Source organism: Rutilus rutilus, assembly GCF_951802725.1.
Source record: "Rutilus rutilus genome assembly, chromosome: 8".
Taxonomy (NCBI): Eukaryota; Metazoa; Chordata; class Actinopteri; order Cypriniformes; family Leuciscidae; genus Rutilus; species Rutilus rutilus.
The window spans coordinates 15,995,288-16,014,097 of record NC_140222.1 but is presented as its reverse complement, the minus strand read 5'-3'; the positions used below and the strand labels follow the sequence as shown (position 1 = coordinate 16,014,097).

General features: G+C 38.3%; 3 protein-coding genes across 4 annotated transcripts; 1 reads left to right on the top strand and 2 right to left on the bottom strand.

Moving 5' to 3' along the window:
* Positions 1-604: 604 nt before the first annotated feature.
* On the top strand, positions 605-5,071 carry LOC311294973 (uncharacterized protein). Of its 2 annotated transcripts, none has more exons than XR_014628157.1 (5): positions 605-811; positions 2,557-2,972; positions 3,148-3,253; positions 3,536-3,753; positions 4,632-5,071. XR_014628157.1 is itself a non-coding variant. In XM_084416104.1 (5 exons), exons 2-5 carry the CDS (start codon positions 2,559-2,561, stop codon positions 4,644-4,646), a joined length of 753 nt encoding a protein of 250 aa, XP_084272230.1. In that variant the 5' UTR covers positions 605-1,195; positions 2,557-2,558; the 3' UTR covers positions 4,647-5,071. The 2 variants fall into 2 exon arrangements, 1 of the variants encoding a protein (XP_084272230.1); XM_084416104.1 differs by having other exon boundaries at positions 605-1,195.
* Positions 3,749-8,221, bottom strand: LOC311294975 (uncharacterized protein). The gene is made up of 6 exons (XM_084416107.1): positions 6,593-8,221; positions 6,441-6,460; positions 6,174-6,304; positions 5,883-6,009; positions 5,067-5,233; positions 3,749-4,320 (listed from the first exon to the last, which is right to left on the bottom strand). Exons 2-6 carry the CDS (start codon positions 6,451-6,453, stop codon positions 4,051-4,053), a joined length of 708 nt encoding a protein of 235 aa, XP_084272233.1. The 5' UTR covers positions 6,454-6,460; positions 6,593-8,221; the 3' UTR covers positions 3,749-4,050.
* Positions 8,222-8,865: 644 nt separating this feature from the next.
* Positions 8,866-18,560, bottom strand: LOC311295537 (SLAM family member 5-like). Its single transcript, XM_084416985.1, has 4 exons — positions 17,048-18,560; positions 13,802-14,119; positions 13,564-13,707; positions 8,866-9,838 (listed from the first exon to the last, which is right to left on the bottom strand). Exons 1-4 carry the CDS (start codon positions 17,352-17,354, stop codon positions 9,813-9,815), a joined length of 795 nt encoding a protein of 264 aa, XP_084273111.1. The 5' UTR covers positions 17,355-18,560; the 3' UTR covers positions 8,866-9,812.
* Positions 18,561-18,810: the final 250 nt, after the last annotated feature.

The following is an 18,810-nucleotide window of genomic DNA, read 5'->3' as shown; positions in this document are numbered from 1 at the left end:
ACCATGATGTGTGTGTAACAGACAGACGAAGATTCAGAAGAAGATAATTGCAATACTAAGTTTAATCCAGCACAGAGTTGAGACACACATCTAACGTGAACGAGACCGAACAGAGAATGAATGTGAGGGTACAACAATTAGGAGCACAAACAAGACTAATAAATTAAACACAGCTGAAACCAATGTAAACAAATGAGAAGCGGGAAAACTGAACAAAGGAATTCACAAGCTGTGATGATGACGCGCTTCTACAGTTATTAACATCATACATTTATCAAAAAATGTACGTTTATAACACACTACTTTGTGCAATATTTTCTTGGCATTATGGTGCCCGATTCGATTGTGATCACACGATTGAATGGGCGTTATCAGCGGTTATCAGCTGATATATATGGGCCAGAAGGGGGCTCCTCCGCCTACTAGAAGGCTCAGAAGGCTGTTATCACCCATCCACATGGTTAATCACCCACAAATATACAAGAGCAGGACTACTAGAAGGCTCAGAAGGCTGTTATTATCCATCCACATGGTTAATCACCCACAAATATACAAGAGCAGGACTACTAGAAGGCTCAGAAGGCTGTTATCACCCATCCACCCACAAATATACAAGAGCAGGACTACTAGAAGGCTCAGAAGGCTGTTATCACCCATCCACATGGTTAATCACCCACAAATATACAAGAGCAGGACTACTAGAAGGCTCAGAAGGCTGTTATTATAATATCCATCCACATGGTTGATCACTTACAAATAATCTACTGGACGACGCGGTAACGTTGCGACATTTCCAGCTTGATATCTTCAGGTAAGACCATTAAAATGATTAAACTAAGCCTTTAAGATGTAATTAATTAGCCAATAAGAGAAAACAATACATACAAATCGTATTGCGTGAGCGTGATTGTTGATGTAATATAAGTAGCCTAGGCATAGCCGTGTATGTTTGTGCATTTCTTTATAATATAGTAAAATGTTAATTGTCTAATACTTTTAAATACTGTTTAATTTCTTATTTGTGCTTTATGTTAAAAAAGAACGTTATATGCATTTAGTGAATTAGTTGGGGAAAACTTGCGTCATGTCATCATCCGACGTCATGCGCTTCATTCTGAGTAAAGAACAGGTAAAGAAGAGGAAGACGTTTTTATTAATCTTTAAATAATATATTTCAAAAGTTACTTCTTTCCAGGTAAATGCAACATAGTGCACACAACAAACTTACGTTTAAGTATAAACTATGTTTGATGCAATACTGTCTGTTTTACTATATGAATATCATGACATAATTTAAACTTAACGTAACGTTAGTCTGCCTGAGCGCACATGGTTAGCATGGGTAAATAGTAGCATTATAAAAGCTGATAATATTATTATATATTATAATAATATTATATGGTACTATAATATTCCTATCCATTATTATACTACCAAATAATGGTAGCATTACCGTTATAAATCGTCGTATGTTAATATTATTTGAGTGAGTGTTTACGAATGTTGTCTCAGAGTAGCCTAGTAACGTTATAGGCCTAACGTTATCTGATATGTGTGCATTTGGGTAATTTAAACCCTTCATGTCTGTTAAATTAATTATGCATTGCATTCGTCTTAATCAGTACTGTACATCAGATACGATGTTACATAATGAAGATGTGATTAATATCCCAGATGCGTTTGTAAATGCCACGTGTGATGAGAAATGCATAATGTAATGTAACTTACTTAGCATTTGCTTTGCCTTTTATTATATTGGTTTTGAGTAAAGAAAACGACAATGAAGCCATCATTTTGCAGCACTCGTTTTTATTAATAATTTTAATAATCTTTCCATATTTCTGAGTAGTACATTTACATGAAATACGCGCATTGCGATATGTGTCTGCAAACGTTATAGCTAGGCCATATTACGTTATTAGCCTGTCTCTACTTTACATGCTTTATGTGAGCATTAAATTTGCTAATAAGCATATTTTTATTTCTGAAGCTAATGGGGGAATTTAGTTTATAGTTAAACGCAAAGTTAAACTGTAAAAATTGCTTTTTACACATTGACAGTAAGGCATTCCATATATTGTGTATGCTCGATAACGCTTCACTGAAGCCATAGGCCCAACGTTACCCATACTGACTTGAGTGAAATATTCAAACCCAAGGCGTATTTTATGGCTGTTTGGAAACCTTGGAATATTGACTATGGTGTGTAGCTAGCTGTACAGTATGTATTTATCTAATCTAGGTAGCTAGCTAGCTGTGTATTTATTTATTTATCTATCTTGCAATATATATATATATATATATCTTTATATATATCTTTATATATATCTTTATATATATCTTCATATATATATTTATATATTTATATATATATATATATATATATATATATATATATATATATATATATATATATATATATATATCTAACTCACCAAATATCCCTCATCTGACTGCATCCCATGTTCACTGATGTGTTTCTGTCTTTTAGGCTGTGATAAGAAGTACGGGTTGCACTTTGCTTTTTGTAATAATTGGCAAATATTTTGATTTCAGATATGGGAAAAGCACATAAGACCACACGTTTCAGGAACGTAAAAATTAAGGTGGTGAGGAGGACTATCGCTGGCCCTACAAAGGTTTCTTACCTTGGTCAAGGTCTTCCCCAGCCCAACTACAAACAGACCCACCCTATTACATCTCAACAGGCTGAACTTGATGATACGACACCAAGCTGTTCTGAGAGTGCATACAGTAAGGCAAAGAAGAGAGATCTTCATGCCTGGGATGCAGTCAAGGATGACATGCTTAAGGTGTCGTTTGAATGTTCAGCAACAATCACTACCCAGTGTGTTGTCTGCCAAGAACATGCTGATTATAGGTGCATTGAGTGCAGCACCACTGCAGTGTTTTGTGAGGTTTGCCTGAAGAGGACTCATAGAAATTCACTGCATCTTCCTGAAAAGTGGAATGTAAGAACAATAGCATGCAGTCTTACATTTCTATTGCTATACTTGCATACAGGTGGCAAACTCACAGTAATTTCAACATATTCATTAGATACTTCAAATTGTTTTAGCACTATGCAGTATCAACCTTTAGTGTTTGTTGTTTTAAAAACATTAGAGCTATCAATCTTTCTTACAGAATGTCTACTATGAGCCATCCTCCCTGGGGTTATTCCTGTTTTTACCTGAAGGCCATGACACCCATGCTGTGTACACAAAGGTCATGAAGGTCATTGTCAGCACAGGTTTGTCATTTTACCTGATACAAAATCTTAATGTATTGAATTTTCCTGACAGGTTAATGAATTCAATCCTATTACATGTGGAGTAATGATTTCCTATAAGGAATTATTCAAATTTGTGGTACAATTTTGAAAAAAAAAGTTGTTTGCTGATTCCAATCATTACAAAAATTAAGTTATAGGTTATTGGTGACACACTCAAGTGATTTGGTCTATACTGATATGGTAGTCTATATAGTAGTACTAGGTTATGTTTTATGTTATTTTCCTCTTCATATTTGGCAGGACGGCTCTGCACCGTGACAGTCAACATGTGTGCGTGTGAACCAGAAACTTGCACTTTGCTTAGGTATGGGCTTTGGCCAGCAACAGCCGAAAAGCCCCAGACAGCCTTCTCCATCCCTCTGCTAGAGCTTTTTGTGTGTCTGTCACTGGAGTGTCAGGTTTCTGTGGAGGGTTTTTGCAACACCCTGCGCTGGAAAAATAACCTCACACTTGCAGAGGTAAGTCAAACTGACTTACCGCAGAGGTCCGTTTGAAGTAGGCCTGGGCGATAAATCGATTAAATGAATTAATTAGAATTTTTTGTTGTGGGTGATTTAAAAAATAATTAATAAAAAATTTTGTGTAATGGCGCATTTTTGGCTCCCCGGAGCTTCCGTAGTGTTAGTTTCAGCAAGCGACAACCAAAACATTATAGCACACACGAATCAGCAACAGCAAGCGACAACTGCCCATCTGTCTGCCAGTGTGTCTTTATAACCAGGGATGCACATAAGTAGTGCGCAGGTGCGCATGCGCTACCCAATTAAACAATGCGTACCAGATGAATTGCCGCAACCCTCATTTGCGTACCTAAGATTTGGGGATAGATAGGTGCGCAATCTGTGGTGTTGGATAGGCCTCAGAACTAGAGATGCGCGGATGAGCGCAAAGTTGTTCACTGTGTCAGATTTATCAAGGAAATCAGTGGCTCCTCTGCTGGCCATTTCAAAAACCTCTAATGAGGACTTTTGACGATCAAAGGACAAGATGGCTGTTTCCACACCCAACTCCTCAAGCTTGGACACCTTTACAATATTTAGATAAAGAAGACAACCGCAAAAATAGTAAATAATTTATTATACACAAAATAGAGAAAACTTACGTTTAAAAATCCAACATACACTGAGGAAACAACTCATAACAGGGCTTGGCAATTTTTTAAAAATTATTTACTATACTATTATAATAATACTATTATTATTATTATAATACACTAGAAACAAACCTTGTTGTGTTATTTTGGTTTAATGCTGTGAAGCTGCTTTGATGCAATCTGTATTGTGAAAAGTGCTATATAAATATACTTGACTTGATTATTTATCCTTTATTTTACCAGGTGATGTCCCATTGAGATAGTCAAGTCTCTTTTACAAGGGAGCCCTGGGGAGGGCTTGGTCTTGGCAATATATGAAAACAGTGTTGTCACACGTGGCAAATAAGTGGTCAGGGACCACCAGGGTTACAATAACTATACATTAGCTGTGTTTTTATATGCAACTAATAATTTGACTCATAGACATTTGTGACTACACCACCTTGATCTGAATAGACTAGCCTGTGAGAATATTTGATGTTGAAAGCCTTGTAAACAAAAATCAGATGGAATATTAATTTGGAATAAACTCATTTGAAATTATGATAAAATCTACAGATAAACAATCCAGTTGTCTAAAACAATGTTCTGCACACATTACAATTGCTGTTGATCATCCTTCCATCTAATTATGTAAGAATATCACTAATGCTTAGTAAATGAATCCTCTTTCCAAACCTCTAACTTCATCTTCTTGAGGTGCATTTTTATCCGGGCATCCCTCATCTCAGGGCTTAGGTCCTGTGCCTCCCCATGTGCCCTCAGTGCTGCTGCCTCCTCAACATACTTCTTTTTTTCTTCTTCCCCCAATGTGGCCCACCTTCCCTTAATATCATTCATTGTTCCTGAGGAAAAAATAGATGCACAGAAAACTTAACACTAAGTCAGCATCTTCTTTTTAAAGTAAATTTACATGACGACAATCAGTCGAAAACACTGGTTTTGGGTTGTGAAAAACCCACTTCTCTGTAACAACTCTGTAAAAACAAAATAACGTGAAATAGATCAACTGATGATTCTTTTGCAACTTGCGTGAGTGAAGTACTTGCTAAATACTATCATGAAAATCTGTTTCATGACCTTTCATGACCCTCATGAAACTGATTTCAATAAGTTGTACAAAAACAAACAATTTAGTATAAAAATTAAAAGCAGTCGTTAAAGATGCTATAAGCGATCTTGGTTGGCGTACCTCTTGTTGATGTTTGAGCTAACACACAAAAAGGAGGCTAGCTAGACCCTCTCTCCTTCTCATCCGTGCAACAACCCCCCAAACCCACCCCACAACATTCTTGTCGGTTATTGGCTGGAACAGTTTATGTTTTGTGCTGCTGGTCACTCTGTGTGTTGCTCAGTTTGTGGAGCGTGGGATGTCTGCAGAGACTGTTTTTTTTAACAGTGTGTTCAGTGTGTTGCGATATGTGAAAAATAAAACGTTTCGGCCTAAAAAAACGTGCAAGATTGCTTATAGCACCTTTAAATTGTGTTTCTCACCTTTGTTTTTCAATATATCTCTACAAAAAAGATTATAAGGCGACAACTCTCGAATGTGAGTTTTGGCCTTTGATGGCCGGGGCTCAGATGAAGCATTTTGTGACCTTTTGTAATTACCGATCCAGTTCTGAAAAACAAAAAACAGCAAAAGGGCATTACACCAATTAAACTGAATGTTAATAAAACACTTAATTTATACAAGCAGTGCAGTCAAATTATATATATATATATATATATATATATATATATATGACAAGTTGTTTGTTAGTGTAGCACTAAAGTAAACCTTACTTCTACGACACTGGTGTCCAAACCAGTAGCTGATGCAGCTCTAGGAATTAATTCAGAACCAACTCGTGTCATTCCTTTTTCAAAGAATGACCTCAGGGTTTCCTTCTGGATTCCATTAATGGGAGTTCTCTCTTGTTAAATAATAATGAAGAAAGAAAAAGCTAATCAGTAATAAATCAGTAATAAAAAAAGACAGTGTTGCAGATCATACAATTGTTTTCAGACACTCTTGCCTAATGCTTCTAGATTAGCAACTGTAAGGCTTACCTCTCTGGGCCATCTTCAACCTAAAACATAAACATAGAGAAACTGGCACAAGAAAGATTTGTGGACAATGAATTCCAAACAGCCCAAAGCCAAATTTTGTATTGTCAACAAAAACATAGAGCATGCATGGTAGTAATAAAAAAAAAACTTACCACAGAAGTTCTTGTAAAATTAAATATATGCTGTAAAAGGGAGACAAAAAGTTAGGTAAATAGATATTAATGTGACACAGGCAGGCAGAAAAATATTTAGACAGACCTGTGCATTTGGGTTTTATTTTTCAAGACAAGTTCAGTGTCGAGGACACCAATAAATGGGACACAGACACCACAGTATATTTAACGTTAACGTTACTTCTAATAAATTGTCAGTGTTCCTCTTTTGCATTAATGTAATTGTAAGCTTCCTCATGTGGGATCAAATAATGCAGCCAAGCTTTGTTCAAACCCACAGAACTTTATTTTACATTCTAGTCAATATTCCAAGGTTTCCAAACAGCCATAAAATACGCCTTGGGTTTGAATATTTCACTCAAGTCAGTATGGGTAACGTTGGGCCTATGGCTTCAGTGAAGCGTTATCGAGCATACATATTACTGTCAATGCCTTACAATGCCTCAGAGCCTTACTGTCAATGTGTAAAAAGCAATTTTTACAGTTTAACTTTGCGTTTAACTATAAACTAAATTCCCCCATTAGCTTCAGAAATAAAAATATGCTTATTAGCAAATTTAATGCTCACATAAAGCATGTAAAGTAGAGACAGGCTAATAACGTAATATGGCCTAGCTATAACGTTTGCAGACACATATCGCAATGCGCGTATTTCATGTAAATGTACTACTCAGAAATATGGAAAGATTATTAAAATTATTAATAAAAACGAGTGCTGCAAAATGATGGCTTCATTGTCGTTTTCTTTACTCAAAACCAATATAATAAAAGGCAAAGCAAATGCTAAGTAAGTTACATTACATTATGCATTTCTCATCACACGTGGCATTTACAAACGCATCTGGGATATTAATCACATCTTCATTATGTAACATCGTATCTGATGTACAGTACTGATTAAGACGAATGCAATGCATAATTAATTTAACAGACATGAAGGGTTTAAATTACCCAAATGCACACATATCAGATAACGTTAGGCCTATAACGTTACTAGGCTACTCTGAGACAACATTCGTAAACACTCACTCAAATAATATTAACATACGACGATTTATAACGGTAATGCTACCATTATTTGGTAGTATAATAATGGATAGGAATATTATAGTACCATATAATATTATTATAATATATAATAATATTATCAGCTTTTATAATGCTACTATTTACCCATGCTAACCATGTGCGCTCAGGCAGACTAACGTTACGTTAAGTTTAAATTATGTCATGATATTCATATAGTAAAACAGACAGTATTGCATCAAACATAGTTTATACTTAAACGTAAGTTTGTTGTGTGCACTATGTTGCATTTACCTGGAAAGAAGTAACTTTTGAAATATATTATTTAAAGATTAATAAAAACGTCTTCCTCTTCTTTACCTGTTCTTTACTCAGAATGAAGCGCATGACGTCGGATGATGACATGACGCAAGTTTTCCCCAACTAATTCACTAAATGCATATAACGTTCTTTTTTAACATAAAGCACAAATAAGAAATTAAACAGTATTTAAAAGTATTAGACAATTAACATTTTACTATATTATAAAGAAATGCACAAACATACACGGCTATGCCTAGGCTACTTATATTACATCAACAATCACGCTCACGCAATACGATTTGTATTGTTTTCTCTTATTGGCTAATTAATTACATCTTAAAGGCTTAGTTTAATCATTTTAATGGTCTTACCTGAAGATATCAAGCTGGAAATGTCGCAACGTTACCGCGTCGTCCAGTAGATTATTTGTAAGTGATCAACCATGTGGATGGATATTATAATAACAGCCTTCTGAGCCTTCTAGTAGTCCTGCTCTTGTATATTTGTGGGTGATTAACCATGTGGATGGGTGATAACAGCCTTCTGAGCCTTCTAGTAGTCCTGCTCTTGTATATTTGTGGGTGATTAACCATGTGGATGGGTGATAACAGCCTTCTGAGCCTTCTAGTAGTCCTGCTCTTGTATATTTGTGGGTGATTAACCATGTGGATGGATAATAACAGCCTTCTGAGCCTTCTAGTAGTCCTGCTCTTGTATATTTGTGGGTGATTAACCATGTGGATGGGTGATAACAGCCTTCTGAGCCTTCTAGTAGGCGGAGGAGCCCCCTTCTGGCCCATATATATCAGCTGATAACCGCTGATAACGCCCATTCAATCGTGTGATCACAATCGAATCGGGTGCATAGCCAACATAAAAACTGCTGCTAGTGCAATACAGCTGGTGAGGGAGTAACGGAGAATTTGAAATCTTTCTCTCTTCATGTTTCTGGAAAACGGAAAGTTTCTTTGTTCATGTAAGTGCCATGAATACAGATTTCATTCACTCATGGTGTATTGCACAACATGTTCACCTTTAACATTTTAGAGGTTCAACCTGTGAAAACCTGTGAGTGTTTGTAAACTGGACTGAGAGCTCCACTGCACAACACATTTATTAAATGCAACAGATATTAGAGACAAAGTTTGATGACAAGGACCACATCTATTTAAAGCACACTCTGGTAAAAAAAGAAAAATAGCACTATTTATAACAATTTTCTGCTTTAAACACTAGAGAGCGATGATGTGCCAAAATATCCACCAAAACATATTGAAAAGACCTTTGATTCTGGATGCTATACTATTTATGAACCACCAAATTAAATTAATACAGAGCCAAAAAAAAAACAAAAACGATTGTTAGATTGTGACTCTGTTATAATGCCACCACAAAATTCTCATCCCTTCTTTCACTCAAGAATGTATGGGCCCATTAAAAATGAGTCAGGAACTTGGAGACAACTCTCAGTTCACAAAACTTCTTCAGCTTTATTTTCTGCATGTTTGCTTTTATACATTGTTAAGGGGTGGTGTAGCAATCGTCCAAACACACACATACATACATGGAAAGTACATTGGATAAAAAGTAATGTGTAAAGGAACAAGAACAACTCCTCCCTTGTACAAGGTCAGCTAGTTTACACAGACCGGAGAGAGGAAGGTGGGACAGACAGAAAAGTCAGGCTGAGAGGTTTATTTTACACAGATGAAATCAAAAGATGTGATAAGAGCAAAAACAAAAGAGAGACAGAAGGAAACAGAGAATAAATGTGAACAAAACCAAAAGGTGTGACTGAGTCAGGTGTGAGCTTTAACATCAGTTCCGGTGGATAAATACAGTGTTTGATCATCGTTTTTTGGGAACATTTTCATACACAGTGTCCGTCTTTGATTTCTGCAAGGAAACACAAACTCAATCAGGAACTTGGTGATAAATGACATCAATCTACTGTTCATCACAGGACTTTTTAAACCGTTAAATCATCAAACAGTTTAAGTATTCACAAGCCTGCACTGAAGTCTTTCACACTAAAGCAACAGCAGAGACACTTGTTGCAGAACGTCTACAAAGAAAGCAATGTCTGCTAAAGCTGCATCTCAGCTCAGATAATGATGAACCTTCAGCACAGGTGACATGAGGAACAACTTTATTTTTTTACTTTCCAGTGAAATTCTAATGGTATAAAATGAGTGTTTTTTTTTTTTTTATTGTTTTTTTTTTTTTATAACAAAGCAAATTATTTATAGTTCAAAATGTTTACAGGTATGATTTTAAAGAAATTATGGTTTAAATTAGTAGGCCACAGACACATCACAAGCTGGCTTTGGCGTAACGCATCAAAAAAATCATAAAACCTACTTCATGATATATGTAGGCTAAACAAAGGCAGAAAGTAGCAAGTCAAAAATAGAAATCAATAAACTAAAAATGCATCATGATGCAACAATGTGAGCGATCTAGTTCAGTCAAATTATACACTGGTGTCAATTTGATGCCAAATACATTGCAATCACATAATTAAAAGTAATGAATCGACTTATGACGAAAACATTTAGCCTACAAAAAATAAAAACAAAATGATCAGAATTGCAAGCAAAATAATGTTTTCTAGTTCTACAATAATTCGTTTTTTACTCTATCTGACTTTTTTTTTTGACTGTACTTTTATTTTCTCTCTACTCACTGTTTTTCTCTTCACTTGCGATTCCAAACGTTATGCTTAGAGTTTCACATAGAGCACCCCAGTTCCAGCACACAACACTCCTGGTTATTGTTGGGGAACCAAATAAGGTTGGTTATTTTTCTGTAACCAAATACTAACCTTCACAGAATTTTTTTTTGTAACAACCTAAAAAGAACCATCCCAGAACTTTCCCTGCAAGTTATTTTTAGGTTTTATTTGTATAGCCATGTAAACTAATTGTGCAATGACCAATACAGAAAAAAAAAAAAATATATATATATATAAAAATATTTTTTTACAAAAATAAATTGTTAAAATTTAGATCCAAGATGGCCGCTGAGGACAGGCGTGGTTTTTTAGGCTCCACACCTATCCTTTTATTCAGCATTTTACATCAGATTGTAACAGTTTTAGCCGATGCTTTTCAACAAAGATACCTCAATTCAAAGAAATGCATGCATCAAAGACGAGAATCAACCAAAAGGTACAGAGAAAATGGATGTATTTGGACAATGCTGCTTTGTATGTGGTTCCTGCTTGTTCCATCAGCTCAAGGCCTTTCTTTGGCTAGAAATCAATCAGTTGTTCCTGCACATCATGTACCTTTTAATGATATATCAAAACAAATGTTTTTTGGATATGGACAGTATATTGCTTATTCTATTTTCTGGCATAAAGATCATTATACTGGAATTGCTACTAAAGACAGAAAACAATACACAAAAAGAAGCAAATGGCATGATTACAAGATTCTACTAGTTCTGCTGCTACTAAGTGGGGATATACAATTAAATCCTGGCCCATCTGTAAATTTTAACCCAGATTTAAACAGTGATTTGTCCAAACACTGTCTTCAGAAAGCGGTGTTGGTTTGGAATGATTCAACTGGAAGGAAGGAACCAACAGATATATTCCCTCTGGGACTGATGGCTACTAAACAGCAAAGGTGTATTAATGGTCTTACTCTTCACCAATATGAACATGAACTAGTGGATGAAAGAAGCAAACTGTCTGCAACCATCAGGCCAGGCCCAGGTTTCAGCAGCGGCAGAACAGCAACCGCCAGGCCAGGCTTAGGCCTCCATGGCAGCAGTAGCAGCAGTCCAGTTACCATTGAGCCAGGCATAGGCCTTAGCATCAGCAGCAGTAACCAGGCTACCACTGGGCCAGGCCTCCGCAACAGTAGTAGCATTAGCCTAGCTACCACCAGGCCAGGCTCAGGCCTCAGCAGCAGCCGTCCAGCTACCACCAGGCCAGGCTCAGGCCTCAGCAGTGGCAGCCTAGCTACCACCAGGCCAGGCTCAGACCTCAGCAGCAGCAGTCTAGCTACCACCAGGCCAGGCTCAGGCCTCAGCAGCGGCAGTCCAGCTACCACCAGGCCAGGCTTAGGCCTCAGCAGCAGCAGTCTAGCTACCACCAGGCCAGGCTCAGGCCTCAGCAGCAGCAGCAGCCCAGCTACCACCAGGCCAGGCTCAGGCCTCAGCAGCAGCAGTCTAGCTACCACCAGGCCAGGCTCAGGCCTCAGCAGCGGCAGTCCAGCTACCACCAGGCCAGGCTTAGGCCTCAGCAGCAGCAGTCTAGCTACCACCAGGCCAGGCTCAGGCCTCAGCAGCAGCAGCAGCCCAGCTACCACCAGGCCAGGCTCAGGCCTCAGCAGCAGCAGCCCAGCTACCACCAGGCCAGGCTCAGGCCTCAGCAGCAGCAGCCCAGCTACCACCAGGCCAGGCTCAGGCCTCAGCAGCAGCAGCCCAGCTACCACCAGGCCAGGCTTAGACCTCAGCAGCAGCAGTCTAGCTACCACCAGGCCAGGCTCAGGCCTCAGCAGCAGCAGCCCAGCTACCACCAGGCCAGGCTCAGGCCTCAGCAGCAGCAGCCCAGCTACCACCAGGCCAGGCTCAGGCCTCAGCAGCAGCAGCCCAGCTACCACCAGGCCAGGCTTAGGCCTCAGCAGCAGCAGCCCAGCTACCACCAGGCCAGGCTCAGGCCTCAGCAGCAGCAGCCCAGCTACCACCAGGCCAGGCTCAGGCCTCAGCAGCAGCAGTCCAGCTACCACCAGGCCAGGCTTAGGCCTCAGCAGCAGCAGTCCAGCTACTACCAGGCCAGGCTCAGGCCTCAGCAGCGGCAGTCCAGCTACTACCAGGCCAGGCTCAGGCCTTAGCAGCAGCAGTCCAGCTACCACCAGGCCAGGCTCAGGCCTTAGCAGCAGCAGTCCAGCTACCACCAGGCCAGGCTCAGGCCTCAGCAGCGGCAGTCCAGCTACTACCAGACCAGGCTCAGGCTGCCGACTGCAAAGATCCATTGCAAACGTCTCATATCCATGGACAAGCCAAAATCCGCGGCAGTCAGGTACTGTCACCTCTACTGGTGAGTGCTCCACACCGCAGTTTCCACCCATTGCCCAAGTAACAATACAGACTAAAACCACGAATCCCGTGTTGAAAAGACATAGATCATCTAATATTTTCCATACTCTGAATCAGGCAAAAATAATATGGGATCCGCGAGCCAAACCTAAAGGCTTATTAGGCGGACATTTAAATATAAGGAGTATGGCACCTAAACGAGAAGAGCTACTGTAGAACATCTGCTCTGCAATTCCAACATTGATTTTATAGGCCTCTCTGAAACTTTTCTTTTTTATAGTTGTGGTGCACACGCTTAACTCAGAGTCAGTTAACTCAGAGTTGATTGAACTAACTCATTTCAGCTGTTCTGTAACCGAAAACTCAGAGTTTCCCATCTCAGGGTAAGTCAACTCAGAGTTCAAGTTTTAACTCAGAGTTGGTTAAACCTCCTTATTGAAACAGGCCCCTGATGTTCAGCGTGTTGCTTTAGATTTCAATACTTACTGAAAAAGATGAACATATAAAGCCATTAATCGAACAAATATTTATGCAAAAACAGTTTGTGAGAAATGACATTATCAGTTAGGTACCTGATGTGTGAATATGTGCTTGATCTTGTTCAGCTCTTCTGGATCTGATGTCATAAACCAGAACAATGACAGTAGCCACGCCCACCAGAGCAGAGAGGACCAATCGGATCACAGCTTCAGTAGGACCACAACAGTGGACAGGGTCTGAGGAATAAAAACATCAAACTGAGATCAGATCAGTCATTAAACGCTAATATCAGCACACTGACTTCAACTAATATCATCAGTGCTGTGGTACCTGCACATGTGTGACAGAGTGTGTTGATGTCCAGATGTGTGGTCTGGTTGCTGATGGGATTGTTCAGCACACAGCTGTAGGTGTTTTTATCCTGATATTCCACCTCCAGAGGTAGAGAGAGACTGATGCTGAGATCACACACACTGATGCTGGACAATACACTGATTCCTTTGTACCAGGAGAGAGTCGCATCACACACATTCAACACCGATGAACACAACAATAAACAATTTGACGACGATGATGATGATGATGATGATGATGATGATGATGATGATGAAAAAATGTGACTAAATATGACAGGAACAGGCAGATGAGCTGGAAAACATAAGAGAATAAGGAGAAATCTGAACAAATACAAAGTTTTGTTATGAAACTCTAGATGGCACAGTCTGACTGGTCCTTAAATCCACGTTATTCTCTATAGGGCACAGATGATTGGTTCCTGCTGTATCTGCTCAAACTTCAAATACTTGGTCAGCATTTGCATTAGCAGTGTGGCACTCTTTCAGAGATCTGCTGCAGGTAACTCATGTACGCTATACAGCAGCAGCATATCTTGCTCACAGCCAGGGGCGTAGCACCAAATTTTGGGCCCTGGGTACAAACCATCTTGCTGGGCCCCCGTACCAAATACCATAGTGATACCAATGGGTGGGGTATTGCATTTTTATCATAAAAACACTTAAAATGTAAACAAAATAAGCCACACTCTGATTAATATATTTTTGTTTTATTGTCAAAAGTACAAGTTAATTGATGATTATTTGTCTGTTTAAAATAAATGCAGACTATAGAATCACAGGGTACACTAACCGCCAAACTAGACATTCAGTCTTTGAATTACGTTTTTAAAATTAGTCATTTTCAATCATTAAGATGTGCATTAAACTGAGAACAATTCTGTACTTATTAATGTAAGAGCGTGCGCGAGCTAATTTGCATAGCAATGCGGTAAAATAGGCGCTAACGATCTGTGTTTTTGCGGGTGTTAGATTTTGACAACGGAGGGAAATATACAGTGTTTTCATGTAAACATCTGATTTTTGCAGTGTAAGATTACGGTTAACACCTTTAAATATTACATAAATGTATTATTATGTATTTTTATTAAACTTATTGAGTGTAGGCCTATAAATCAGCAGCAAAAAGTAATTCTTGAAAAAATCTGCACAGTAATTTTATCAAATCTACACGTTAATAAAAACAAATTGCTATTAGTACTATTAGTATAAAATTCAATTAGGCAATCATACATTTCTCAATTTTATATTTATATAAATGTCAAGAATTTAGAAGTGTATTTATATAGCCTACGCTACACTACACAGAAATAATACACAATAAATTATGCTTATTTTAAATGCATTGAGCAGGCTAGGTATAAAAAAATATAGGCTTTTAATAATCTTTCAGTGCGCAAAACCATGATAATATGAAACGCTTCAAAACAGAAGCGCATCGCGGGTGCAGAATGATGTGCTCAAAGCGACATGCGCATCGCGGGTGCAGAATGATGTGCTCAAAGCGACATGGAGTCACAGGAAGTGTGCATTTAAAAGTTCACGGCACAAAGCGAAGACATGTCGAGCGCACAAATCCTAGTGTTTATCCGTCCAACAGTTTATTGATCATTTGTTTCTTCAGTTTTAAATTCCAGTTATTGTGCGTTTGATGCCGATTCATAGTCCTTGTGCTGTTTGTGATCTAACAGGCACACGGTAGCGAGTCGTTTAAAAACAGCAACAAACTCCAACAAAATAAAGTCATTTTATGCAAATCCACAGCCTTTTCTCTACAGATCAAGCATTATAATGTTAATATATATCATATTGGAGAGAGTTTTACCATGCATCCTGCTGTAACCGGCAGAGGCGCGCGCGCTGTTTGAATAACGTTAGTTAGCTGTTACTGAATGGAGATTGACAGCCGCAGAGGAGGGAAAACGAGTTTCCGTAAACTTTAATGATGTAGGTTAATACGACATCTGTCCCTCACATTAAGCTATGGAATGGCCTCAGATGACTTTGTCACCCAAACTGACGTGAAAAAAGCGCGAGGCGCCGAAAAGCGCGCTGTTTGCATCCCTGTATGTGTGATACTATAAAGTATTGGTATATTATTCAAACAGAGTACGAACATAAATGTATGCTATTCTACCTGGAGTAGATATTTATGTTAAAACAATGTCAATGCTCGATGATGCATTTGGAGCTCACCTTTCTTTTAAAAAAAACTGAGTGAGCAACTGCTTGCCCTCATTTGCCTTTCTCTCTTTAATCTTCTTTTCTTTTCGTTTTTGAGCCCCTTATTTTCCTTTCTTAAGGAAAAACATGACTCTTCCCCTGTCTTCCTAGTTCCTATCACAGCTCACTCCAGCTCCTCCTGTCTCTCATCATCTGATTCACCGCGGGTCCGTAGCAGAAGCACCTGACCTGCGAGTCGTACCATTTACATTCATTCGAGAGGGGTGGTGGGGCCCTGCACAGCATGAAAATGACTTTTTTATACCAAACCAGTGCCTAACTACAAGTTTAGTTTTGCACAGGAACTTTTTTATTTGTACATAAATGCTATACAAATGTTAGTGCATGTATATGTATGTATAGAAAACTGACTTCTAAGGGCCCCCCCCCTGCCTCGGGCCCTGGGAACTCGGTACCCTTTATCCCCCCAGTCCGACGCCCCTGCTCACAGCACACGACACGTGTGTGTTTGCTCTGCAGCAGCAGAAATAACCAAATATAATCAATCTTATTTTCGGTTCAAATGTGTTGAGTGAGTGTTTATACGGTCTGTCATCTCAAACTAAACTATAAAACTATAAAATAAGAAAACATATGACTGGTGCTGAGCCAAAGACAGATACGCTCTGCACTTGTCAAATCACAGTGTTTTCAACCACATATTGTTTCTTTTAGGTTTCAGACATTTAAATACACATACAAGAACATTTTTTTAGTAGTTTTTACAAGATAAACATACATTTTACAAAACAGTTTGTAAAATACACTGATGTTGATGGAAAGCGGCAATAATAATAATTTCAGTTTGACAACATGTTTTATTTACATTCTAATGTGAATAAAATTTACGTGTGAAAAGGTTAATAAATGAGAATATATTTGAAGGAAAGGACAACCCAGATCCGGCCCACATCTGGTACACGTGGATTCCACATATACCAGATGTGGGCCGGATCTGGGCCGACACTGTGTTGCTGTCTGGGAAATGATTTCTACTCACCATACACAGAAACATTGAATGTTTTTGATGATGATGATGATTGTAATGATGATTCTGCTCTAGTTATATGAAGTTTATAGATTCCAGCATGTTCAGTTCTGATGTTTGTGATGGTCAGAGATCCAGTTTGATTGTCCAGCTTCAGTCTGTCTCTGAATCTCCCATCAGCAACATCATCATATACAGTGATGCTGTCATTATTTACATTTATTTCAGCTAGTAAATATTTTCCAAACAGCCACCTAATATTATTTCCATCCCTCATTTCATAAAGACGAATTTTTAGAGTGACCGAATCTCCCTCCATCTTTAACAAGTTTGAAGATCCTGTAGCACCAAACACACCTGAAGAACAGAGATCTGTTTGTCACAGATTAAAGATTTAAATAACTTGATTTCGGTTTGATGAAGCTTCACTAAAATACTTTAATTCTTTGAATCTGAAGTGAATAACATTCTGCAGCAGTATAAACAGAAAACATGCTGAATGAAATGTGAAATACTTAAAACATAATTTTACATGGATCAGAAACTAAATAAAACAGATGTCACAATTAAAACGAATGCTGTTAGGTATTTTAGCTTCATATTTAACATATCCCTAAAAAATTAGTTTAGACCTGAATCAAAACTTTAAAAATCAATAACTTATACTTGAGAATAACAGTCAATGTTAATCATCTCTGACTAATTTCACCAATAATGTATTACATAGTACTAAAACAGAAGCAACTGAAGCCTTAAAAATCATTTCAAACTCACCATCCAGACGCCACAAACAGAACAAAACTACTTTGAGAAACATATTCTTCATCGGTTCACTGAAAACCCTACGATAGTGAGCCTTAAAATGTCTGATGACACTCCGACTGATCGGAAACACGACTGAACTGTGATATTTAGCTGGTATAATCGTCTCTCAAAAAGTTTCAACATAGTTTCCTTCATCAGAGGAAGTCATGAAAATAAAGTTGTTGCTGATCTTATATTTTCTTTGAATTCTGGCCCTGTATTGGTTGAGTGAAATGTTGCATGAGTGTTGGATTAGATCCATATCTGGGCCCGCATGTATAAAACTTCTAAGAATTACTCTTACGAATAGTCTTAAGCTTTGACTTAAGTGTCAAAAAATTATTAGTAAAAAGTAGGACTTCTCTAAGAGTAGGAGACTTTTATAAAGAAGCTAAAAGCAACTTTCAGTGAAGTCTAAGACTGATTCCTAAGTACTGACTGAAGTGGGATGTCAACAATGATGTCAACCCAAAATGTCCACCCTCAACCTCTGAATCAGCCCATCATTATGCCCTGAAGAAGGCCCCATGCCGCTACGCGTGGGCATTTTAAAGTTGTCCGTTTAGGACATGTCATTTCTTTAATAAAGACATTTTAACTAAGGAGTGCCTCGGCTACCAGAGATTTTTTCTCCACACTGCACCTTAGATGTTCTACCTTGGACCGAAGAGCACCCAAATCAAACTCAAAAGGAATTGAGCACGCCATCCATCCTGAATCAAAACAGCCAATAGTGAACCTGCAACGGTGAGGTCACTGCAGCATGACATCATTTAATGTAATTATAATAAAATAATTTAATTAAGACACTGAAACTTTAATATTTCAATAAACAAAAAATGTTAATTGCTTTGCATTGTGCAAAGTTATCACATTATCATTATTATAGAAGTTATCACGTGATTATTGATGCTGTGGGGCAAAGGAAAATTGTCAGATTTACCCTTTATTCAAATAGTATTAAAAATGTG

Excerpts from the sequence above, each read along its gene's own strand:
- LOC311294975 (XM_084416107.1), bottom strand. Across the intron at positions 6,010-6,173 it reads TGGACACCAGTGTCGTAGAA|AACTGGATCGGTAATTACAA; the intron begins GTAAGGTTTACT and ends TTTGTTTTTCAG. Across the intron at positions 4,321-5,066 it reads TCAAGAAGATGAAGTTAGAG|GTGTCCAAGCTTGAGGAGTT; the intron begins GTTTGGAAAGAG and ends AATATTGTAAAG.
- LOC311294973 (XM_084416104.1), top strand. The coding sequence starts at position 2,559 with ATGGGAAAAGCACATAAGACCACACGTTTCAGGAACGTAAAAATTAAG. Across the intron at positions 2,973-3,147 it reads ATCTTCCTGAAAAGTGGAAT|AATGTCTACTATGAGCCATC; the intron begins GTAAGAACAATA and ends TCTTTCTTACAG. Across the intron at positions 3,254-3,535 it reads GAAGGTCATTGTCAGCACAG|GACGGCTCTGCACCGTGACA; the intron begins GTTTGTCATTTT and ends CATATTTGGCAG.
- LOC311295537 (XM_084416985.1), bottom strand. The coding sequence starts at position 17,354 with ATGGAGGGAGATTCGGTCACTCTAAAAATTCGTCTTTATGAAATGAGG. Across the intron at positions 14,120-17,047 it reads ATTCAATGTTTCTGTGTATG|CTCATCTGCCTGTTCCTGTC; the intron begins GTGAGTAGAAAT and ends TATGTTTTCCAG. Across the intron at positions 9,839-13,563 it reads AGCACATATTCACACATCAG|AAATCAAAGACGGACACTGT; the intron begins GTACCTAACTGA and ends GTTTCCTTGCAG.